Source organism: Mastigoproctus giganteus, chromosome 3 (genome assembly GCF_048544385.1).
Source record: "Mastigoproctus giganteus isolate SK-2022 chromosome 3, ASM4854438v1, whole genome shotgun sequence".
Classification (NCBI taxonomy): domain Eukaryota; kingdom Metazoa; phylum Arthropoda; class Arachnida; order Uropygi; family Thelyphonidae; genus Mastigoproctus; species Mastigoproctus giganteus.
The window spans coordinates 243538017-243565117 of NC_143577.1; the positions used below are offsets into that span (position 1 = coordinate 243538017).

The following is a 27101-nucleotide window of genomic DNA, read 5'->3' on the forward strand; positions in this document are numbered from 1 at the left end:
AGGAAGAGCTGAACAAACTTTTAGAGGGAATGGTTGTGTGAATTTTTTATTTTTATTTTTTTTTCGGCTGATGCTACATAAGCTCATACGCTTGCTTTCTTGCATCACTTGCCTCTTCTCCTACTGCTACTACATAATTGTTACTAATCTTTGCACATATCACCGCGCGAATAATTTGTGTCATATTTGGGAATACAAAAAATTGGTTAACCATTCTTCTTCAAATGCAATTAACTTTGCTAATTTAATCTAACAGATTCAGTACGTATTTTTAAGTGTGATTCTACATACAGAAAATTAATTTAAAGCGGAATTGGGAATAATATTACGCAGTCAATGGCAGTAGTTCTTAACCTAGGTTTTAAAAAAAATTCAATCAATTACATGTATTTATTATTTCGTTGGGTGCACTGCAATTCATTTGAACGTTCCAAGCCGGCAGTTGCCAAAGTTGTGTAAAAATGAGGGTGATATAACAGTTAAATGCTCCAATAGGCCAAGTCTTTGGCGTTGTGTTACTACTATTAGGAGAGTACGTTTGTATGGCCCTATTTTAACACTAAAAACTACGGATCAACAAAAAACTTCCTTGAGAAGAGAAAGAAAGAGAAAAAAAAAAATGACTTCCGTTTGGCAGAGTCAGATAAGACAGTCTTGTGGAAATTGGGTCTATCCGCAACGAAAACAGTAAGCCCACACACACCAAAAGCGAGTTACTGGAGTAAAATACAAACATTAAGTCTAGTCTAAACAAACAAACATTTGATTTCTTTTTATATTTAATTATGCTTCACAATGAATTCCTTATTGAACTCTTTGAGAGTTACAAAATTAGCTACGTTTTTTTTTTTTAAAAGACAAGCAACTACGAATTCCGGGAAGACGAAATGGCCGGCGCACTATACAGAAAGGAAACAGTCAGAAATGAAAAATTACCTCTTTTTTAGTAACTGGCAAATCGTCAAATACCATGTTAAATGCGATCTCGAATTCACCTTGCATGCACTAATTAGCAGCGGAAATGGGCCATATTACACACGTGTTAGATGGATCCAATGCGTGGTTTCGTACGTTCTTCTGAAACATAAGATCATTGCGACAAGGTGGCAGGTTCTGTAATATATCATTACCCTGAAGTAAAATGTCAATAGTCTGTATATTAGAATCAGTGGGTTGATGACCGTTCATGTACCATTAGTATAATTACCAGAATTCTTCCCTAATCTTGATATATATTTTGTCCCTCCTCCCACTTCAAAATGGCATGTGTGTGTATGTCTTTTCACACTTCAGTCAGTTCGCTTGTTTTGTGTAATGAATAATAAGATTTATTATTTTTTTTTTTTTTTTTTTTTTCAGGGAGAAAAAATCCAGCAGTCGAGATCGACTAACTAGACCAGGGTGCGAGGAGAGAACTCATAAAAGTTATTCCCATCAAAATATGATTACCATAATATAAAACTATCCATTTATCCAGCAGCCTAATGTTCAACAGTACGTGTATTTTACGTTGTAACTATAGCAACAGGGTACATGATGTCATTGGATATGGAGAGACATTTGAAAACAACTGGCAGAAAGCAGTTTCATTGTGACAACATCAGTGGCACTTGAGGAGCAGTACAGATTTTTTTTAGTATTGTGTGTATTCCCTCCCCCCTAGAAGAACACGTGTTTATTTTTAAATCTGTTTATTACCTTGGATCCAAATAAATTTTGCAATGTCAAGAAATATATCGGCAATAATAAATATCCAAACACCTGTACAAAATAAGACTAAAACAAAACTTGATCCTGTCATTTTGATGAACACTTTTTTTTGGAGTTCATCAAACACAGTAAAACGAGTAAATGTATATCTAAACGATCAAGGTGACCCTTCCAGCACATTCAATAACAATTTTAATTAAATTCTGTATTCATTAATGTCGTTATTGCAAACTGGTTACATTTTAAATCGGTAACCTTATGTAACAGCTAACTACCATTACACATGGCTATCCAATTATTATATATTATTAAAATTAAATAAACTAAAAAAATTAAAACATTATTACTTATATATGCAAATTAGAATTTAAAAAATTGAAAACTTATATCCAGCATATTACTTAAAATTCTTTTACTTTTGCTCTGAAAGAATTTTAAAAAAATTTATTTGTTTAAATTTTTATAATTTGGGTGTAGCATCATTGTCATCTTATATGGAACTCGATGTACACTTTCACGACTCACAAATGGATTAACGCCTTCAGTTTTCTCGCCACTGATAAGTGACAGAGACACGTACTTGAAACTGTCTACAGGGCACTGCAAAGTTTCCTTATCCACAAAGCAAATTTTTGTTTCTGGTGCGTGTGCAATTTATCTAAAAGCAACCTGGCCAGAAATGTTTATTTATGGTGCAAAGGAAATATGATTATTTCAAGGAAATGTGGAAGAATCTAAGTTATGTTACGATGTGGGCAGAAGGTGCCATGCCATAGATCATTAACTGTCCATATGTTTTCGTGTAAACTATATATTTCATGGCCTATCTCTACATGTTGCAAAAGTGGTTTTCTTCACAATCACAAGAGCGAAAACTCAAAACAGCATATTATCTGCAGGGTCAAGTAGTTTAGATTTTTGTCAAAACAACCAAAGTCTCATGATGGAAAGGGGAAATCGAAAATGGAAAATATATTTTATAAAAGTTGTTTAAAAGACTCAAACCAAGTGCCCAGAAAGCTTGATACAGCTTTTACAGTTTGATATTAAAGAAAAAAAAAAAATCAAACACAAATCTGTAAACTTTCTTCTGTTTACTATACTGCTTAATCTGCAATTAATTCTAATTTAGTTTAATCAGTTATTTCTAGTGTGAAACACGTTCTTTACCATGAATTTCAAAGAGTTGGCACGTAAAAACAATTTCCAACCTACGAGGGTAAATTAAAAAGAGAAAAAAAAAAAAAAAAAAAAACTTTACACACTAATAATACTTTTTCGTTCTGGCAGCACATTCCCAGACTACCCTGGAGTCTGTAGTTGATGGCTGGAATCTGAATTTTCGCCAGGATATCCTTCTTCGTGACCCCAAAAGAACCAAAAGTAGTGAAAGTATTCTACCCTACTTCTGCACACTGCATATGTTTTGAGAGAGGATTGTTTGGAAGAGGACATCCAGATCAAAACCTGATAGTGTTCTAGGACTATACAGTAACATTTTGGAACCCATAGCACAAACAACTACCTACCAAGAATTTATCCTTAAATTATTTTAAGTTCTTTGTATCGTATTCACTGTTCGAAAAGTGCATTCAAAATGTCCCATGGTTTTATACTGCCTTTTAAGATTAATGAATATCCTTTACTATTACAGAAATGTAGTTTTATTAGGAAAAAATCGATTGTTCGAAGTGGTTTATCCTGAATTAACTCGAATAATCAACGTCCTACTGTCTTTCTTATAAGCCCAAATTAATAAGACAATGCAAATGAATTACAAAATCCTGTCATTTATTTTACAATTGTTTTCATCGGGTAGTTTTGAGGAAGATTTTATTATTATTTTTTCTTAGGCATATTACCGGTTCTTTTAATAAAACTGAAAATTTAGCATATTAAAACCATTCGTTATTCAGGATCAAGAAAATGTCCATCTGGTGGAGAAATTAGCACATTTTAATGAAAATTAAAATTCTGAACTGAGTTTTTTACTTACATCCGGGCTTTGCTGATTTCTGGTTACAAGGCTGATAGGATTTCTGTGAGGATGTTGGAGGCGGTAGTGTTGACGTAGGCATATCGGAGAATAAAACAATAAAATTTACTTTAAAATTTAAAAACAAATATGAAAATTCCAATAGTTTTTGCTGTTAATTTTTTCTTCTTTTTTAATGGACACTCTTCTGGACGCTCTTACAGACAGGCACTAACACATTCAACAAAGAAGTAAATAAGGCTGGAATCTCCTCTCTAAAATGAAACTCACAGAAATAATCGTGGGCAGATATGTTCCGAGTCATACAACGATAATCACAAACATGCATCTACAAGTGGCTGGAGACACTCGATGTCTCAGCTGTCTTTACAAACTAGCGGCGCCTATCCCTTGATATCATTCGGGTATCTCCAAGTCTGTGAACATTTTGTCCGCTCAACGCTATGAAATAACTGAATTGCAATTTTTTTTCTTTATTTCATAAATAAAATATCAAGACATTCCTATTATGCTCATTACTCTACCCACTGTGATTGGATGAGATAGAGGAACTACTAACAAAGTCTATTTAAGGCTATGGGTGTTACGAGGTCAGGTCAGTGGGTGGTACTTGACTGTTAATGGCCACCAAACACTCTGCACAGTACATGTAACAGGGTCAAGAACAACTTCAGTGATGTCTCAAAATATAGGTCATCGTTCATTACGTCTGAACAAAAACAATCAAGAAGAAACTATGTTCTTTCTATGGGAATAATTATATGTTCAAATACCCACTCTTACTTACGTAAGAAAATCTAGTTACAATATATTTTTGTCCATTTATAAGGATTGAGTTATTTAGAATAGGCGCTAAGGTAGCTAAAGCCAGGAGGTTGTTTTCTCAGAATGTAAAACCTGGGATTCTGAAAAAAAACTATAAATATACACATTTATCTGATTTATCATTATACAGGGTGTCCCAAAAAGGTGTAACCAATTTTAAATGTTTGTAACAAATGTAATTTTAATGATAGAAACACAAAACCTGCGCTAAATGTGAGAAAAACAGTTGAAGTTTTTACTGACTTTCAACACGTGCACCACTTGTCACACGAACAATATCTAATCGGTAATAGAGTTCATCCCATGTTTTTTCAAGGATATCAAGAATTTCAACGATGTTTTTTCAATGATGTCATGGTAATTGCATTTGTAATCCTGCACTTTAAGTCTGCGATGTCTGCAACAGGGGTCTTGTATACTGTGCCTTTGATGAATCCCCATAAGAAGAAATCACAAGGGAATAAATCTGGTGAACGTGGTGGCCACACAATGGGACCATCACGCCCAATCTAACGGCCAGGAAACTTGCCATCAAGAGACCTCCTCACACTCAAAGCCCAATGTGGCGGCGCTCCAACCTGTTGGGAAATACCCCATTTGGCAGTTCATCCAATTGAGGATACACATAAAGCTCAAGCATGTCCTGGTAATTATCCGCTCTCACTTTTTCTTGAAAGAAAAAGGGTCCAATAACACGATCAACCATGATGCCACACCACACATTCACCTTTGGGCTATCTTGCTGATATTCCTGTGCGCAGTGTGAGTTTTCAGTAACCCAAATTCTGATATTTTGCTTATTCACCTTTCCCGAAACATGCAGGGATAAATTGTCTGGGAAGAAAGCCAAAATAGAATAACAGTAACAACACTAACACTATCTTGCACTAACAGGAGTGCAAAGTAGTGTCAGAGGTGGACAAACAATGGTACGCGTCATATGTGGCACTCTTCCCGATGTGAAAAAAGTAACGCAAAAACAAGTTAATTTTATGTAAAATAAGTAATCAATAACGCAAAATATAAGAGATCATTTCTTAATAACGGAAACAATTATACATGTGAAGAGAAAAATCAGCCATGAAGCTAAACAAACTTACACAACAAAGTGTGTGTATGTTCGTTTGCCTTTTGCTTCTAAAGTGGCCTCGTTATCAACATTGTTTTCATTTTAATTTCATTTCACTGCATATATTGATTAAAATACAATTATTAATATATAACTGACCACGGGCTTTCCTAGGGTATGTGACCCCCAGGTGCAAATTGAAATTTGGAGCCTCCTTTAAAATTTTCTTCGTAAGTTTCAGGTTTTCATGGGCGCCCTTAAACGTTGGCGCTCGGGTGCAGCGAACCCCTTTCACCCTCGGGACGGCCCGCTTTAAAATCGATTTAAAAATACCCTTTGTTATGTGTGCCTAATAAAACATATCTCTCTCTCTCTCTCTCTCTCTCTCTCTCTCTCTCTCTCTCTCTCTCTCTCTCTCTCTCTTGTTTACATGTTTTTGGCTCGAAACAAAGGAAGTTCCTTACTGTTGCAATTACCATCAACTTAAAGAGAAGGCAAAAAAAAAAAGTGCGGGAGCAGGGCCGGATTTACACATAAGCTAAACAAACTACAACTTAGGGCCTCGCTCCATCTTAAAAAAAATCCTTTTTTAATATTGTCACAGGTGAACTGTAAGAGAGAAGGGACTCATACATGTTATAGCTTAGGGCCACAAAACGTTTAAATTTTGTCAAAAAATTACATTCTGGGTGCGGTGTCGAATTATTTTTGGCACCTGTATAATGCTTCTGCATCAAAAAAAGTTTGTAATACAGTGGCACATATTATACAGTTTAAATACCGTTATTGCCAGAAATCATGTCCTACATTTCAGCTTTATGGGAACCATTTACCGGTTCATATTTAATACCATTTAGCGTCAATGTAGTGCAAGTAAGCTCACTCTTACTTGCGTTACATTGAGCTACTGATGATATCAATTCTGTAAGGACGAACATTTCGTTAACTTAAATTTAATTTTTTTTACAAACTTAATTTTTTTTTAAAATTTTATAAATGTAATATTGTTTCCATTCTTTACTACAAAGCTACTCAAGCGAGGGTAGCATAGTTTTTTCCCCCCCTGGAAACTCGAGTTTTTTTTGAACAGCAAGCAGCAAATCGACCACAGCACACACACACAATTTACAGATATATTATATAATACGACGCAATATGGCCTGAGTTGCTGATGCACCTAATACCGAATAGCAATTACGAAAAATTCCTAACATAGCAAAAATATTTGGTGGCACTAGGCATGAATCAAGGTGGGGGGGGGAATATCGGTTACTTCTGGATCAGCTCCGTGGAACCAGACACATTTCCAACATGTGGTATGCTGCAGGAAAATGTTGGCCACCCCCTGCTATAGGGGAGATGACAAAAGCTGTTGTACTAAGGCTTTGGGAGTGAGGGCTATGCAAGACCACCCATGCTTTTCATCTCTCCCTCTCCATTCTAGATAAGGCTTGTCCGACTTGGCACAGATAACATCTCCGGAACAAATAGCAATGAGTGAATTTTAGTTTCATAAGTGAAATCTTCGTGAATCTGATTCTCGATCATCTGTACAGAACGCTATTGCGTTGATAAGTGGAGGCATCAAGATGAATGGCTGCAATGATCCTCGGTTGATCAAAATGTATAGAAATTATATCTTCAAGCCATGTACGAGTATTTTTACATATACCATGAACTCATTGTAACTTAACTTTTGTACACCAGAAGTATACAAAAGTTAGTGAGTAACCTGAACAGGACTATAAAATTTTTGGGAGTAAAATCTAGTGCAAGATCAACGTTTTTCAGTACTGACGAAAGGATATGATGCATGGACCAGAATTAACAACGAAAATCATATTTTATTATTATTATTTACTATTCTCAGAATTTGGGGAAATTCCAAGTTTGAGTTCGAAATTGGGAAACGTTAGCCTGATGGCTTTAGAAAAGTTACTGATCTCGAGCGTGAAATGCGCTCAGATCCCTTTCAACTCTCCAATTTTTTAACAATGTTAATTTTTTATATCTTTGTTCTTCATTTAATTTTATTTATCTGTTTTCCATGCCGAAGATATTATTTTGTGTTCACTTTGCGAGTTCCTTTCATTTACCATCTGGCGTAGTGTTCCAGCAATGGTATTTATAACTGTAAGTCAAGAAATATAGGACCCTGGAAGTATGGCTCGTTTTGGGAACCTCTTTCTTTTGTAAAACTTAACTTTCAGAAACCTTTCAGCCTTCCGTTGCATCTAATGCAGCCATTTGCCCCTTTTAGATTGTCGTGCATATAGTGAGACTTTACGTCATGTGTTTGACAATAGATGTCGCCAAGTACATACTGCGTTGGCTTCGCATTAGCAACACTTACCCAATGCCTCGAGTGGACACCTTTTGCCGCAATACAGCCCGTACGCGTATTGGCACGTACTCCACAAGGCGTTAGAGAGTGTCCAGTGATAGTGCTGCCCATGTGTTGCACAAGGTGTCCAGATGTGCACGAACATTGTCAGGTGGATGGTCGTAGCATCCAATGTCCTTTTCCAGTAGGTTCCAAATATTCTTTATTGGGTTGAGATTGGCTGAGTTCGGTGGCCATGGGAGGACAGGGAAAATACTGTTCCGAAACAAGTCATTAATAACCTGCAAGGCCTTGTAATATGGTGCGTTTTCTTGTTGACAGCCGACGGAATTGCCTAGCTACACTGTCGTCATGAAGTAGTGTAGTAGTAGTAGTGGCATGTGATGCAAGAAAGCAAGTGTATGAGCTCATGCAGCATCAAGGAAAAAAAAAAAAAAATTTACAAAACAATTCCCTCTAAATGTTTGTCCACTTCCGCCTTAAATTTATTTAACCTATCAACTTCCACAACGACAGATGGAAGTTTGTTCCAGCAATTAACCACCCACTGGCTAAAGGCAAATTTCCGCACATCTATTCTACATTCGTCTTTCCTCAATTTCAATTTATGCCCCCTTAGGTTCGTAATCTGAACAAGTGGAAGAATCCCATCAGAATTCAGTGTGCTCAACCCATTCAAGGCCTTACACACCTCAATCAGATCACCTCGCAGGTGCCTAATCTCCAGCCGCTGCAATTTTCAGAACTTAAGCCTCTCTTGGTAAGAGTATCCCTTCATTCCCCTGACCAATCTTGTTGCCCTTCTCTGTAAACGCTCAAGCAAATCTACATCCTTCCTAAAATGAGACCTCCTGACCTGTACACAGTACTCAAAGCATGGCCTGACCATTGCCTTATACAGAGGGACAATCATCTCCTTTTCCCTGCTAGCATAATTCCTGTATATCATTGACAAAACCCCATGACCTACCCTGGCAGCCTGTCTGCATTGCTCAGAAAACTTCATATCTGACTGCACAATTACTCCCAGGTCTTTTTCATTTTCTACCATCTTAAGTGTAGTACCACACAGTTGGTACGTTTCTCTGGGGTTACTTCTACCCATATGCAGTACTTTGCATTTGTCAATGTTAAACTTCACCCATCTGCCCAAAGTTGTACTCAGCCCATCTGCCCAAATTTTCTAGATCCTGTTGCCGTAGCACACTGCCATTACTGTCATTAACAACCCTGCCAACCTTTGTATCATCTGCAAACTGACACTAAGCCTGATATACCTTCATCAATATCATTGATAAATATACAAAACAACAGTGGACCCAACACCGAACCCTGTGGGACTCCACTAATAACATTAGTCCACGAAGAGCAGCACCAATTGATTACCACCCTCTGTCTTCTCCCACTCAACCATCCTTTTATCCATTGTGGCAACTTACCCTTAATACCATTCTGCTGCAATTTGTACAGTAGTCTTCCATGCGCAACAGTGTCAAAGGCGTTCCTGAAATCCAAGTATATGATATCAAAATTATTTTTTTGCATCCAGTTCCTTTGTAATCACATCGTAATACCCAATCAAATTTGTCAGACAAGACTTTCCCTTAACAAACCCATGCTGTGTCTGAATTATTGCTGCAGTCTTGTCTAGATGATCCTACAATGCATCTTTAATCAGTGACTCCATTATTTTACCCGGAACAGAAGTTAAACTAACTGGTCCGTAATTACTCGTGTCACCCTTCGATCCCTGTTTGTGAACTGGGGATACATTTACACATCTCCAGTCCGTGTGGACCTCCCCTGAATTCAAGGATGCTCTCATAATTATGGCCAAGGGTGTAATGAGTCGGCAACGCCAGAAAGGTAGACATTCCCATCGAACCGTTGATTAACGGCGATCAGAGGACCTAGGACATGCCATGTAAACTCCCCAAAACATAACACTATACCTCCCGTCTTCCAAACACCAACAGTGCATGGTACCGTGTTCTCCCGCTGCTTTCTCCAAATGCGAATACACGCATCAGAAATATAAAGCTGGAAACCGGGATTCTTCAGACCAGGAGACAGATTTCCACATGTCGGTGTTGACTTGCTTGTACAAGGCGCAGTTTCTCATGTCTCACAGTAAGCATGGGTACACCTATGACAACTGGTGACTGCCACAGCCTATGCGAGATAATGTCCACAGCATAGTCCATGTGGTCTTGCTATTCCTATGTTGTACTGGGTGGTTAACTGAGCTACTCTGCTGCGTAGCTGCTGTGTTACGAGAGAAGACACATGACAGTTACCACCAGCATCGACCAGGTATGGCTGTCCCCCATGTGTCCTTTAGCTGGTTGTTCGACCACTGTTGAGTCAGTCATGTAGACTTGTCACCATTGAACGGGAACAGTTAAAAATATTGGCTGCTGTCGAGATACTCCGGCTTGTACGCCTTGTCCCCACAATCATTCCACGTTCGATGTAGGAAGGATCTCAATGCCGACCCATTTTAACTTGCAGACACTCAAAAACTGTTCTCTACTTGTACGCCTAAATAAATAAAACCTACAATCTTATAACCGTTCCCAAACTTGAGCCTTCACCAGCGTCACAGACTAGTATATTCTTACACAAGTGGGTGTTGTTAATGCAAAGAAAACTCGGTGTATGTGGACATTGGCAGTAGGTATTTTTAACAGTAGCTGATCTTTCTGTTCAATCAAGTTTTAAACTACATATCTCAAGAAGATATTCTGTTTTTTACACTATCATATCGTAATAAATGACAATAGCCTATAATTGAAGGTACACTGGTGTGCAAAACTTAAGGACGAACACTATTTCTAAAGGTTACAACCACAAAATCAAACGAAACAGCCTGTGGCGATTTGCATAATTGTGGCCGTCCAGTACCAAGCTGATGCACACGTGCAAAAATTTGAATCGTGATGAGAGGGCTCACATAAACAGATAAAAGCAACAGTTCAGCAGTTATGTGCAAATTACCGAATGGTGAGCACGACTGGTACAAACGTTCGATTGGTTTCATACAGTGCTACAGACAACGAAATGGCCAGTAGACAACATCTGGATGACTTTCCCCGGGGTCAAATAATTGGGAAGCTCGAAGAAGGTAGGAGTGTGGTTGCAGAGTTCGGTATCGCCCATAGCATCGTTTCACGTGCGTGGTCGGCCTCCAGAACGACAGGTACAGCTGTTCGAAGGACCAGTGGTAGTGGTCCATGAAAAACAACGCCCAATGATGATCGCTATATAATCCTACAGGCCAAGAGGGACCGACACCAGACAGCCGAATCCATTGCAAACCAGCTGCACAAGGACGCATGATATAGCGGTTTATTGTGACCAGGCACTCCACAAAGGTGGACTGTTTGTCCGAAGGCCAATACGCTGTGTCCCTTTAACATCTGCCCATCGGAGACGCGGTTTACAGTGGTGCATCGAACACAAGGACTGGACAGCATCGCAATGGGGTAAGGTACTCTTTACTGATGAGAGTAGATTCAGTCTCAGCAGTGATTCTGGACGTCAGCTAAAATGTCGAGAGGTTGGCACACGATATCACCCCGCAAACATCACTGAAAGGGATCGATATGGCGGTCAAGGTGTTCTCGTCTGGGGAGGCGTTATCTTGGATGGATGTACACAACTTCAGATACTGGAAAGCGGTACTGTAACCGGTGCACGCTACTGTACTGGGGTAATCCTTCCCCAAGTGGGTCTGTTCCGAGGTGCCATTGGCCCCGAGTTCGTGTTTATGGATGATAACGCCACACCCCCATCTCACTGCAGCTGTCGATATGCTTTTGGAAAGTGAGGATATTGTTCGTATGGATTGGCCTGCCCGTTCAATCGATCTAAATCCCATCGAACACATATGGGACGCTCGGAGACGCCTAGCGGCATGTCCACACCCACCAGAAAATGTTCACTAGCTGAAGATGGCGCTGACAGAGGAATGGACGATGTTACCGCAAGAACTTATCAACAAAATTGTTCTAAGTATGGACAGGCGGCGCAAAGCCTGCATCGAGATCTTTGGCAGTGATGCATCTGTATCATGGCAGCCAGTGCTATATTGATTTTTGAATAAAGTCCCTCTGTACCGTTTTGTTTCCGTTGTTGTTTCCTTCATCATTTCTGTACCTCAAGAGGTTCCTTTGGTATGCTTTTCACATATCCAGGCCACTCTTATAGGAAGCTACAGGTGAAAACCTGACTGGTCCTTAAGTTTTGCACACCAGTGGTATTATAGGTACCTATTATCAGAGGCGTAAAAAAACATGGCAATTTATCGTAGGCGTCAAATGGAAATAAAGATTTAGAATAACTGATTTACTGATTGATAATTTTTTTTGATAAAAATATCGCAATTGTTATTAACTAAATCAATTATTTCAGAAGCTTCTCTTTTTTTTTCTAAAAGTACCCTCTTACAGATAATTTAACTAACATTGTAAATAATTCAAAAATAAAAAGTTAGTACAGTATTATTATTATATATATATTTTTTTTATTTATTATGTATTTATTTATTTATATTATTTTATTTATTTATTTATATATATATATATATATATTTTTGGCTGATTGCTTTATAAGCTTGCCTTTTTTGCGTCATATGCCACTGCTACTACTACAACTATTACAATTATTATTTCTCCCTGATTAGGTGGTTCCACCCCATCACGGGTATTATTACCAAGTGCACAGGGTGGCTGTTATGTCTAGTGTTACGGTTGGTCGAGGAACGCTCTGACTATCCTACATATGTTCATGATGGCGACTTTCCCGAGTTCTTTGTAGGTGTTCGGCGCCTACGTAGCCAGGAGCAGCAGTGCGTAGCACACGCTTCTTGATTAGACGGGCGTTCGAGCCCGTGACCAAATACGGAGGATGTGGAAAGGTCAGGGAATGACCACCGCATATCCCCGGAGCAATATGACCTTAGTTGATAATGCTCCTAAAAACCAAATAACAACAACTGTAGGTGTTCTCTAGGAGACCTATAGCTGCTAGAGTGATGTCTTTTGCACCATACCGGTGGTTGACAGGATGATCGGAATGGTCATTACTTGTTGCATATGCCACACCAAGAGCTCACATCTGATGAGTATGGGCTTGGCACACCCAGGGTCCTGAGCTGGATATCATCATTCTTCTCTTTCTTGGTGATTCCCTTTTGATTCTTGCTCTCTCTCTCTCTCTGGATAATTCAGATTTTTTTTCCTTTTAGCTGGTGCAGCATAAGCCTTAGGCTTCCTTGCACCATATGCTAATAATAATAATCTCTTTGATCTCCTGTCTTAGATTCGTGTACTTCCTGATTTTTCCTCATGGGTTTTCTAGAGGTTGCCAGTGGTGGGCACTGCTATGTCAATCATATAGGTAGTCTTTTCCTTCTTGTCCACAAGGATTATGTCAGGTCTGTTGTGCAGGATTGTCTTATCCGTTATTATGGCGCGGTCCCAGTACAGCCTGTGGGTTGGGGTCTCTAGTACCACCTGGGGTTCGTACTTGTAGTAGGGTACACTTTTCTTGATCAACCTCGCTAGCTTCTGATGTATTATCCTGGCTACCTGGTTGTGTCTACGAGTGTACTCAGTCTGGGTGATCACCTTGCACCCCGCAGTGATATGTTGGATCGTTTCTGAGGCCAGGTGGTATCGTCAACATGTATCATCTGACACTCCGGGCTCCTTGGCGATATATTTTCTAATGTTGATTACCTGGTCTTGGAGAGCGAGCATGAATCCTTCAGTCTCGAGAAACACCGTCCAGCTCGTGAGCTATGCATTGGAAGCTGTGATTTTGATGGAGGTCATTGTAGTGTCTGCCATGGAGTGTCTTCTTTGCCCATCTTTCTAGCTTCGTTTTTGCCGTATGGGTGAGAGAGGAGACTCCTCGCTTAGGTTGAGTGAGTTGTACCACTTGTCTGTCTTCCTTATGGCCTGGTAGAGTGCTGCTGTGTGTTTCTGTAAATAATCCTTATTACTTATGAAAAAGGCACATTTCTAATACTTGGCTAAAGTGTCAGAATTCAAATTTACGTTTCTGGTTTGTCATGTTTTTGTTTAATGCGGTATTGCAAGTACGTCTACAAGATTGATTTATTCATGAATTAACTATCAAAGAAATAAAAGTATAAGGTCAAATGTGACGGGGCCAACGGTGATAAAAACTTGCGTGGAAGTAGTCGCTTAAAGTGTTATGTTAGTACACTCTTCACGGTGCAACAGCTCCAACGTAGGGCAAACCTTAGCGCCAGTTTAAGGCACAGAAACTTCTGCGTCACAAAACCACATGGCACGTACAGCCACCCAGAAGGCCTGTTTTATGGTTTTGAAACATCTTAGCGTACAAGGTGACAATCCAGTGCTGGTTTTCGGATCAAGGTCTTCTAGTAAGACTGGATACTGAGGTCATGTCTATAAACAGAAATGAACGTAACGATTTCTCCCATACATTATAGTATATAAAAAAAAAAAACAATAAAACTATTAGATTCAACTTTTATATTTCGCATTTGTCATTACACACCACAAATTCTACGTTCCCTTTTTACTTCCATTAATCATTTTTAGTATTATTATTTTTCGCACTTCTTCCCATATTTATTTTCTAAAACAGATTTGGCGGTAAGCATATAGTAGACTCCAGATTATCCGAATCGAAATCCCTAATAATCCGCAAAATGAAAGAAAAACTGATAAATGTGACAAAATGTAAATTTATTTTCATAAATACTGTATTATTATTAATAAATTAACCCCAGGGGCTCACATCTGGTGAGTATGGGCTTGGCACACCAAGGGTCCTGAGCTGGATATCATCATTCTTCTTTTTCTTGGTGATTCCCTTCTACTTCTCACCCTCATCTCTCAGGGTAAGTCAGAATTTTTTTTTTTTTTTTTTTGCCTGGTGCAGCATAAGCCTCAGGCTTCCTTTCACCATAATGCTAATAATAATAATAAAAAGTACACAAAAAATAGGAATATTTAACCCAAAATTTAATACGAAGATGTAATTTTTTGAAAAACATAAATGCAACGAAGAGCTATGAACAGAAATTCAAACGAACAGAACTTCGATTGAACAGATGTTCAATCGAAGGAAAAAAAACACGTTTCCGTTTTCAAGATGGACGCACACGAGAGTTGTCTGGACTGAGAAAAAAAAAAAATATATATATATATATAGAAAAAAAATCAAAGGACATTAATATTAGCCGTACAGTAGTAAAGAAAAATAACAAAATGTAAATAAACACCCATAACGAATTACACGTTTTTGTTATCCGACTTGTGAATTACAGAAGCTCCAGTTAATCCGGATAATCGAGAGTCTACTGTATTCATTAATGCATAATGTATGCGAAATGCATGAAGGGGTCGTTATAAATAATGAGAGGGGCGATTCATGTACAGTGACGTATCATCAGACCCTTGGACCCCAGTAAAACACTTTTTTTTTTTTTTTTTGTAACGTTCTCTTCTTTTTGAACCCCAAGCTCAGGGCCCTAGTGCAGTTGCAACATCTGCATTATAGGATCACACGCCCCTGATTATGTAAAAATCAGTCAAGGATTTTCAGTGCCGGACACCTACTAATGGATAAAGAAAATTCTTGTTTATAAATCATGAGATTCATAACAATCGTGTCAGAATTGGAAATTATTAACAATCGGAATTATCATTATCAACCGGAACCTAGTACCGATCCAATTCGAGAATTGCATAAAAGATTATCAATCGAACTGCCAATTATTAGTCATATCTTTATAACTGTAAGAATAATAAATTCAAAATGTGTATTGGAGTAGACCTTACACGTGTTGGTCGGGTTAGTCTCGAGCATGGGTTGCATGTTTTTTTTTCCCTTAGTGGAAACCAGTTTTTCATTTTGTAAACAAGCAAGCTCACCATACAACATATGTAACTTGAAGATACAATGTACCAACGCCTCATGGTCTTAGTTTCCCAAGAGAGAGAGAGAGTAAAAAAAAAATAATAATAATAAAAAAGAGGTTTTTTTAGACATGCAACTGCATACACCTTTTTTTTTTTTTTTTTTTTTTTTTTTTTGTCATTTTTAGCACATGATTTTATTTGATCCGGCCATACACATTTAAGACAGTCTAGTGTCCTGTTATAACTAACTCAATTGTACCAGTTCACACATACTCAAGGACGGTGGTGACCTTGTCGGTCGGCCAAGAAAGCTCATAGTTTCCAAAAGAATTCTCCCCCAACCAAGCACCAACAACTGATATCTTCCACATGATGGGATTAAAACCCGCGGCCGTCATATGGAGGTATGGCAGTGGTTACTGCCCGTGATGGGGAAAACACCCAAATCACAACAAAACCTTAACGCAACCGTGAAGATTCCTAACAGGGTTGAAAACCACCAAAGTTAAACTTATGCCATGTAACACACACACTACAGCTTACTTGTAAATAAATATTGTATAACCTTTACTATGGTACATAATATTATGCACAAATTCCTTCATTTTTATTCAAATCGGCTTCACTCTTTGCGCTGAACCGGTGCTTACCATGGCTGTTTTCATATAACAACAATTTATTATACATTATCAAAACTGTTCTTGAATATACCCTGAATGGCCACTTGACTAAATACAGTATACATACATACTGAATACATAATATTCTTGTATTCTCTCTACTTTGTGAACTCTACTAACCTTGTATGGTCGTCCGGTTTATAAACAGAATATGTATTTATTTTTAATTAACAGCAATTAGGGCTCCCTTTAGCCCTCAAGAACAGCCTGTATTCGTCATAGATGGACTCAACAAGGTGTCGCAGGAATGTTCGTCCATATTGACTCAACTGCTTCCCGTAGTTGTTGCAACTTGGATAATTGCTGTTCCCAACTCTGAAGAGCCTGCTCCACTTTAACCTACAAGTACTCAAACTGGGCGGAGATTGCATGGCTAGGGAAGCATTACAGTAGGCTGAATTCACTCGTGTTCCTGAAAACAGTTCGTACAATTGTGGCCTTCTGAACGGCAACTATCCTGTTGGAAGAACACATTCGCAGATGGATACACTACAGCCGTGAAAGAGTACACCTGGTTGGAAGCAATAACCAGATAACCTATGGCATGTAAATGTTGCTCCGCTAGTATCCAGGAGCCCGATGTGCATCATGAAAGCACTCCACACACACATACCATGACATATCTGCAACCTGTCTGTATTGTTCATACCTGGCCAAGTCGGATTCATGAATACAGGAGAATGAACAGTCTTTGAATATTTATTTTTTCTCTGATCAAATACGAAAAAGAAAAAAAAATCTGCCATATTAGGGCACTCGAGAACGCTCTGTAATCTGCCCATAAATAGTTAGTGTTCTCTCGTGATTTGCTTGTTTTTGCTGGATGAAAAATCGGGAGTTTCGGGGGAGGGTGAGGAGGAAACTTTCTACCACACCTCAGACCGAGCACGGAGTGAAAAATACCCATAAAAGTTCCTTGCATCATTGACGGGATTCGAACGTGGGCCTTTTCCAAGGGGTATGGGGATTACGGTGATTATATAACCGTATGTCCGTGTAGCACCACTGTGCTGCTGCCACATGGACAGATTTTGATCAAATATAAATGGATAAATGCTATCAACGACAATTTATCATTCTGCTAAGAGTCCGTCTTACGGTACCTTTTTCGAAGGTTGTGCCAATCCCTAGCCAGATACTGACTTAGAGATCAATTCAACTTCACAGCTAAACTGACCTGTAAAATACTAGCCGAATTTCTTAGTCACCAGAGACCAGGCGATTACAATAGTGAAGATATTTTTAATATTTTTTCATATATGGTGCACAAGTATGATATATTTTTCATATATCATACTTGTGTAGCATATTTCATAATGCGGCGAACCACCGTCTGGTGTCCCTTAACATGCAGGTGATGTCTTTAAAATCTCGAAAACACTCGGTATACAAGAGTATTCCGAGATTTTGTTCTCATTTAAAGTTACTGTTTAATGAGTAATTATAATATGCAAAAACTATTTTTTTAATGATAAAGAAGATAGTTACTAAAAATCTGTTTAGATTTTGTTAAGACTGTCAGGCCATTATTAATGTGGATAACTTTAATTAAATATTAACTTTTCTAATCGTTACCAGTCATCGATATTATTGATTGGTTTATGCATTTGAATGTCATATGCTATGCATAAGTTTAGAATAGCGACCCCACTCTGACAATGATAGACTGTTAGCCAGATCATTCATAAAGATCTCATATGATAATGAACCAAGAACTCATTACCAACAACTGAGGCATATCATGCTCTTTCTTATAATTATAATCCTTAAATCCAGAAAAACTCCGCCATGGACGGTCCCAAGCCCGGCTGCGAAAGGAGGAGGGTGGTCATCCTGCCGAAATGACCAGAACCGGGAAACCGGGGAAATTAGGCAAGAAACCGCATGAAATTCGGAACAAGCTCTTACAACAATGTTACCGCATCCGGGGTAGCCGATGCGCCAGCACTGGGGACCCAGGGTACTGGTGTGAAGTGGACCACTGGCCACAGAACAAGCTCTTATAACAATGTTACCGCATACGGGGTAGCCGATGCGCCAGCACTGGGGACCCAGGGTGCTGGTGTGAAGTGGATCACTGGCCACAGCAATAAGCTTACTACGCCGAAAAGGACAATTAACATTGGCGAATGGAATGTTCGAACGGGGCACCACGTTGGACAAAAGGCAATCATTGCCCAAGAACTACTTAGGTGCAAGATATCAATCGCGGCATTATCCGAATTAAGGCTCACCGGGTCTGGAACGATGATCATCCAACCAGCAGCACCTAGCGAAGCGGTTATGCTATTCTACTCTGGTGGTGAGAAACGAGAAGCAGGAGTGGGCTTTCTGGTCGATGCTCAGGCCACCAGTAGTGTGATCGCTTTCCAACCAATATCGGACCGCCTGGCAGTCCTTACTGTCAAGGGCACCATCAAGACCCATATTATCTCCGCCTATGCGCCAACTGAGACTAGCCTGGACCCGACCAAGAATGACTTCTACAACCAGCTCCAACATACGCTGGATTCAATTCCACAGACAGAAGTGATCATCCTCGCAGGGGACTTTAATGCCCACATTGGCGTGGACAGATCTGGTTGGGAAACAACAATGGGCAAGTTTGGCCATGGGAAGATCAATGACAACGGACTACGTTTGTTGTCCTTTGCCGCATCTAACAACCTGATCATTGGAAACAGCCATTTCCAGCACCCTCAAAAACATCAACTTACATGGCGAAATCCATCTGGCAAGGACTCAGCAATCCTGGACTACATTTTGATCAATGCCAAATTTCGCTCATCACTCATGGACGTTCGTGCCATGAGGGGACCTGATTGTGGATCTGATCACTACCTCATCCGGGCTAAGGTGCATCTCAAATTACGGCATGCAAAAAGATCATCTCGGTCACCCAAGCTGGACTGGAGGCAGCTAATGAATGCTGCCAATAAACAGGCATATCAGATCGCCCTATCCAACCGCTTCGAGATGCTGGCCGTGCCCGAGGATATAAATGAAGAAGAAAAGCAGATCTCTGATGCCATCCTGGAATGTGCCAAGCCCCTATGTCCACCTGCCCGACGTCGAACGCAACCATGGATATCAGATGAGTGCCTCGACCTCGTGGACAAACGGAAACAGGCAAAGTTGGTCGACTTTGAACGGTACCAGCAGCTAAACCGAGAAGTCCGACAAAGAATGACAGCAGAAAGAGAAGCATACTGGAACCAAGTGGCAGACGATCTTGAAGTGGCGGCATCCAAGAACGAGTACCGCACTCTATACCGCACCCTCAGATGTCTGAGTGGAAAGACCAAATTGACTAGTGACAACATCAAGAATGCTGATGGGACCTTCGTGCGATCACCATCCGAACGCCTGCAACGGTGGAGTGAATTCTTCAAAGCTTTGTATAATCACGACCCACCTCAGGGACCGCCAGCAACAGCACTCTCGATCGACCCCCCTGAGGTCTCCATGGTCGATGTTGAGCCTACAGTAGAAGAAGTGAAACCAGCCATACAATCCCTGAAGAATGGCAGGGCACCAGGAGTGGACCAAGTCACCACAGAAGCGATCAAAGCCGGGGGAGATGTACTGCTTCGCCGACTACACTCACTCCTCAAAACCATCTGGTGCACTGAACAAATTCCGCTAACATGGAGGAAAGCCATTATCGTACCGATCCACAAGAAAGGTGATAACCGGGACTGCAAGAACTACCGTGGCATCAGCCTCCTTTCCATCATCGGAAAGGTCTTTATGAAGATCATCCAGTCAAGACTGCAAAAACATCGCGAGCAAACCTGTCGAGAAGAACAGGCAGGATTTAGACCCGGGCGAGGATGCTGTGATCAAATCTTTGCCATTCGTCAGTTGATGGAGGAGAGGATCCGGTGTGGACAGCGAACCGTCATTGTTTTCATTGACTTTAAGTCTGCTTTCGACTGTGTCCACCGGCCTGCCTTATGGAAACTACTAGAGGTTGAACATGTACCTCGAAAAGTCATCACACTCCTCCAAACTGCATACAACGGTTTAACCAGCCAGGTGCGCATCCAGAACGATTTATCTGAGGAATTTACCATCCAAACTGGAGTCCGCCAAGGGGATGTAGCCTCCCCGTTGCTTTTCAACATCGTGGTCGACGCCATTATGAGGCAAGCATTCAGAAACAGACAGGGCATACAATATGACAAGGATCACTATGTGACTGACCTGATGTTTGCTGATGATAGTGCTATCCTTGCCGGTAACGACGCTGAAGCCACGGACATCCTCTACGACATTGCCCGCATTGCCCGGCCATACGGTTTGAAGATCAATGCTGGTAAGACAAAGGCCCTGACAACAGATGGGTCGCAAGCCACCATCTATCTCGAAGGCGTCCAGATCAAGCAAGTGCAGGACTTTAAATACCTTGGGTCGCTGGTCCAGGAGAAGAAAGTTGCATCCACCATGGAAATCCACAGCAGAATTGGACAGGCGGCCACTGCGTTCGCCTCGCTCAAATTGTGTCTGTGGAAGAGGACCAACATTTCCACAAAGACTAAAATCCGACTCTTCCGGACTTTGATCCTGCCCATTCTCCTTTACGGATCAGAAACATGGATTTGTCTCAAGTTAGATTTGAACAAACTTGAGGTATTCCAAATGCGATGCCTGCGGCAGATCTTGGGCATCTCTCTTCGCGACCGCATCACTAATGATACCATCCGCGCCAGATGCCAACAGCAACCAACCATTGCCGACCAAATCCAGAAGCGAAGGCTTAGATGGTTTGGCCACGTATGTAGAATGGGCACAAACAGAATACCATCCACACTCCTTTGGAGACAACGACCCACCCAATGGAGCATCCAACGGACCGCGCCTAGGAAAACGTGGGCCAAGCAAGTGGAAAATGACTTGAAGAGCCGACGTCTCGACCTTAACCAGGCCAGGACTGACGCCATGGATCGTAAGGTATGGAAGAACATCACAGAGCAAGTCCGAAACCCTGCGGCACCTACAGCAGCATACTGGTTGCGTGGCCAACCGCCTCCCCCAGCTGCCAGCTAAGGACCAAAGAAGAAGAAGAAGAAGAAGAAATCCAGAAAAATAGCTATCCACTTAATGGCCATCCCACTAATATCATATGAGCCGAGTTCCTACTTTGGAATGCCAACAGACTGAGCCTTAGTCAGGCCAAGGTAGATTACAACCATTGTACATTAAATCCAGAACCTTTCTGAGATCAATAAAGGTAGACTTGTTGATCAACCCCCCAACGGAAATCCGTGATGGATATCATATATTCGGTTATTAAAATTTTTTTTTTTTTTTTTTTATGAGAACCCCAAACACGAGAGGTATTAAACCTATAGTACTTAGTACCGTGCTTGGGTTGGAGGTTGAGAAGACGAAAGAAGATATTTGTTGATATTGGACTTGAACTTCTGTAGATTGTAATTTTCAGGAAATACGTATGAAGGAAGGTTGTTCCAGAAAACGGCAGTTGAATGACTGATGTACAGTGACATACATTATCTTTGACTGAGGATTAAGCCTACGAATCAGCCTCTGTGATCTGGGGATTAGTTTTTACATTATTGGAACAATAATAATTTTTACATGCGAACAGAACAGTATGGGGAAATTAAATGGAAATCAGTTGTATCATTTAATTATACAGAATAACAAAGCAGTTTCCAAAAAGTTGCCAACTGTGGAGATTTCTGCGGGAGTCCCGATTCACAAATACAAATCGCGTGTTAAGTGGGACAGCGAAAATTCTGCTTTAAACTCTTATGATAGGGCATCAATTAATTTTATTAAATTAACCAATTATTCTATGAATTCCACATTTATAATATCATAGCTTTTGTGAATCTTTAATATACAACATAGTTCAGGAAACGTCTTGATACACCTGAAGGGGAGGAAACCCCAAAGTAATCAAATTAAAGAGCAAATAAGTAAACTCTCGATTTTAAAGGATTAATAGGTGAGGGGGGGGGGGGTCCGTTATTACCGAATTTTCGTTAAAATCGAAAGTTATTTTTCGAGACCATTTGTACCCCACAAAATTGAAAAGTTAAACAATAAAAACATGTTTTATTTACCTTGGCTTTATTGGCTAAGATACATGTAATACCTAATTAGTATAAAATAATTTACCATGACTAGTCAGATTTTATTCTTCCGTTAAATCCGAAGTACGTAAAACAGATTTTGCTTGAATAGGAACTGTTTTTGGTGATGACGTGTATACTACATCGCAAATTAAGATTTAAAAAATATAGCAAAATGTATTATTTGAAGGGGTGGGAGTGGCGATTCCCAGTAGCATCACACGATACCCAAGTGTGGCATACTCATATTCATTGCTTATGACGTCACTTCCGCTGTCCGAAAATTCCTCTGATTCGAGATTTGAAAATATGACAACTCTAATACAACCTTTAGCATATGAGCTAATGGCTGTAATATAAAATACAATCTTTTAAAGTGTTCAATAGTAAGTCAATAGAACAGCAAATCGCCCTCACAACCTCCCCCTAATTTGGTAGGTAGACTGTATGCCACATGACGAGGTTAGATAGTGTAAAATCTGAATATTTGTTTTTAATATTTAACTGTCCGAAAATTCCTCTGATTCGAGATTTGAAAATATGACAACTCTAATACAACCTTTAGCATATGAGCTAATGGCTGTAATATAAAATACAATCTTTTAAAGTGTTCAATAGTAAGTCAATAGAACAGCAAATCGCCCTCACAACCTCCCCCTAATTTGGTAGGTAGACTGTATGCCACATGACGAGGTTAGATAGTGTAAAATCTGAATATTTGTTTTTAATATTTAACTGTCCGAAAATTCCTCTGATTCGAGATTTGAAAATATGACAACTCTAATACAACCTTTAGCATATGAGCTAATGGCTGTAATATAAAATACAATCTTTTAAAGTGTTCAATAGTAAGTCAATAGAACAGCAAATCGCCCTCACAACCTCCCCCTAATTTGGTAGGTAGACTGTATGCCACATGACGAGGTTAGATAGTGTAAAATCTGAATATTTGTTTTTAATATTTAACTGAATATGAATGTAATGTAATATAACGTACATATAATATAATGTAATGTAATATAATATAATATAACGCCATGACCATGTAACGTCTGGCTGTCATTGAGAAAAAAAAAAAGTGCCGCATCGTCCTCTAGTGGCAAGTATTGCAGTTACAATTTTAAAAAAGAAATTCAATTTTTATTTTGTAATTTTTTGGGGAAGATGCAAATTATAAGCTTTTGAATATATATATCTGAATATTTGTTTGGTGGCAAATGATGCAAAAAAAGCAAGCTCGTATAGCATCAGGTTAAAAAAAAAAAAAAGACCTCCCACACATGATTGTTATTATAACAATAACAAACACTTTCATTTATCATTAAAAACGACACTGCATGAAGATAAAAATTTCTGAAACAAAAGGTGAAAACGCTGATAAAATTGCTTCCACAAAATGCCTACATAACAAGGAACTGCACCGGCTTCACAGATAGCAAAAATGTTTTACAAACTTGAGCAATCAGGTTATGAGAGCACGAGTCATGACATCACGCAAAGACCACGCCTACACGAAGAAGCAGAAAGGGCAACCAAGAAAGGAAACCTCGGTCAGATAAATAGTGAAAACGTTGTTGCAGTCAAGTGCCATGACGGAAATATCAGGGCAGATGTGCGCTTCTTATTATACGAGACGAAAAGGAATAAGGTCGACATCTTAAAACTCACTTAATCAAACTATTAAGCGTGGTTTATGACTGCTATCCCATTAACAACTGGAGTTGACAGATGCATATTCCGATGGGCAGCAATTTAAGTAGTTACTGAGGGGTAATTCAAACAGCACAGTGTAACAACTTAATAAAGAATGTGATTTTTTTCCCTTAATCCTTTTAACTCCTAGATCAACACAGCTTTCTGTATCTTTATATAATAATTGTGTTGTTATTATTATTTTATTATTATTAGCAATATGGTACAAGGAAGCCTGAGGCTTATGCTGCACCAGCCAAAAAAAAAAAAAAAATTCACGAGTTATCCCCTGTGTTGTTAGAGAGAGAGAGAGAGAGACATCTAAGTACATTTTCTAGAGAACTAATTAAAACAGTCGGAATTCCATAAATTAAAAATAATATAAAATGTGCTAGTATTTTATAATAGTGTAGCCACAAGAAATTAATATTTTTCGCTATAACCATTTTATTTTTATGAAAACCCCAAACATGAGAGGTATTAGAACCTATAGTACTTTTTTATTATTAGCCATATGGTGCAAGGAAGCCTGAAGCTTATGCTGCACCAGCAGAAAAAAAAAAAAAAAAAAAAAAAGTATCGTGCATAGGCTGAAGGTTGAGAAGATGAAAAAAGATATTTGTTCACATTAGACTTGAACTTCTGTAGATTGTAATTTTCAGGAATTTTTTTTTTTTTTTTAATGAGAACCCCAAACACGAGAGGTATTAGAACCTATAGTACTTAGTACCGTGCTTGGGTTGGAGGTTGAGAAGACGAAAGGAGATATTTGTTGACATTGGACTTGAACTTCTGTAGATTGTAATTTTCAGGAAATACGTATGAAGGGAGGTTGTTCCAGAAAACGGCAGTTGAATGAATAAATGAGGAAGATGAAAAGTTGGTTCTGTGGGTTTGAAGTTGGACAGAAAATGGATGTTGGCTGGTGGCGGCACGTGTTCGGACTGTTTTGAAAGAGAGAGCGGGAATTATAGAAGCCAATTCAGAAAAACAGTGCCCGTGGAAGTATCTGTAGAAGAGGCATGCAGCAGAAACAGTACGTCTATGAGAAAGCGAGTGGAGAGACTCTGTTAGAGATGAATCATTAATTAACCTAACTGCCCTCTTCTGAATGGAATCAAGAAGCCTGAGAGAGGTTTTGGGGGCACCACCCCAGTTGTGGGAACAATATTCCATGGCAGGGCGGATTTGCGATTTATACAGAGTGAGCAGCTGTTTGGAAGAAAAGTAACGTCGAGAGCGAAAGAGAAAACCAAGTTTTTTAGATGCAGAGGAAGCAATATTTGTAATGTGCTTGTGCCAAGAGAGATTAGAAGTCAGGGTAATCCCCAAAAGAGATATATCATTTTGCCTAGAAATCGGAGTGTCACTAAAGATAAGCATAGGAGCAGAAGAATCCTTTTTGCGAGATATAAGACAAGACTGGGTTTTAGAAGGGTTGAAATCAACTAAGTTGTCTTTGCCCCACTGGAGAATTACCTGAAGATCGGCATTTAATGAATTGGCAGCAAATTTTCGAGAAGTTGAAGCTGATTGAGCAGGACAAGGTTTCTCAAAATGGAAAGTTGAATGCAATGTGTTATCATCGGCAAAACTATGGATAGGATTTCCACTCAATGGAAGAAGGTCATTGATATACAAGAGGAAAAGAGTGGGGGAAAGAACTGAACCTTGGGGGACACCGGCATTAGTGGAGAAGTTAGAAGACAGAGAGCCATCTACCATCACCCTCAGTGAGTGATCAGAGAGAAAACTGGATAACCAATTACTAAAAAGTTGGCAAACCATAAGATGGAAGCTTGTTTAGAAGACCTTTATGCCAAACACGATCAAAAGCCTTTGAGATGTCCAGAGCAACTACTTGTGTTTCACCGAACCTTTCCATTGAATTAGTCCATAAATGGGTAACATAAGCCAGAATATCACCAGTGGATCGACACGGACGGAATCCATACTGGCGATCGTTGATCAGACGGAAGGTTTCTAGGTAGTTTAAGAGTTGGCGGTTAATTGATTTCTCCATTACTTTAGAAAGAGTAGAAGTAATTGCAATGGGACGATAATTGGATGGGAGGGATTTGTCACCCTTTTTAGGAACTGGCTGGATATGAGCAAATTTCCAAGCAGAAGGAAAAACACCTTTGGAATAAGAAAGTGAAAAAAGGCGGCAAAGAATAGGAGTAAGTTCAGGAGCACAGGTTTTGAGAACAAGTGGAGAAATACCATCAGGACCTGGAGCTTTCTTAGCATCAAGATTCATCAAAATCCTTCTGATATCCTTTTGACGGAAGACCACAGGAGGCATTGAATGGAGCATGTTGGAAATGGTGGGAGGTGTTTTACCAAGATCATTAATACATGAGCTGGAAGAAAAATGGGATGCTTGCAGGTCAGCTTTATCCTTGGCTGAAGTGACAACAGAACCATCTGGTTTGGACAGAGGTGGGAGCAGAGATGGGCAAAAGTTGCAGCCAATAGCTTTGGCAAGAGACCAGAATGCTCGGCTACCATTAGGGCAAGAAGCAAGTTTTCTACTCTTAGCCTGTTCAAACTCTAGTTTGGACTGATTAATAACTGCTTTACAATTGTTGCGAGCCTTGGTGTAGGCAGAAAATGAAACTGAAGAATTAGAAACAAGCCAATTACGATATGCAACATTCTTCTCTTGGACAGCCTAAGCACATTTATTGGAAAACCAAGGTTTAGATAAAGGACGAGATTTTAAAGTGGAGTGTGGGATAAAGGATTCCATTCCTGCAAGA

The 27101-nt window shown here is 39.6% G+C and overlaps 1 protein-coding gene across 2 annotated transcripts in view; it reads right to left on the minus strand.

Annotated features, from left to right (window-relative positions):
* LOC150088980 (leupaxin-like) overlaps nucleotides 1–27101 on the minus strand; it is a 120357-nt gene that overhangs the window by 72503 nt on the left and 20753 nt on the right. The window contains exon 1 of one of the 2 annotated variants that reach the window (XM_090369744.1): nucleotides 3707–4107. The exons of the other annotated variant lie outside the window; for it this stretch is intronic. Within the exon in view, the coding sequence (XP_090225870.1) occupies nucleotides 3707–3788 (82 nt within the window). The 5' untranslated portion in view covers nucleotides 3789–4107. Of the gene's footprint in view, nucleotides 1–3706; nucleotides 4108–27101 lie in introns of those variants that run through there. 2 annotated transcript variants of the gene reach the window in all.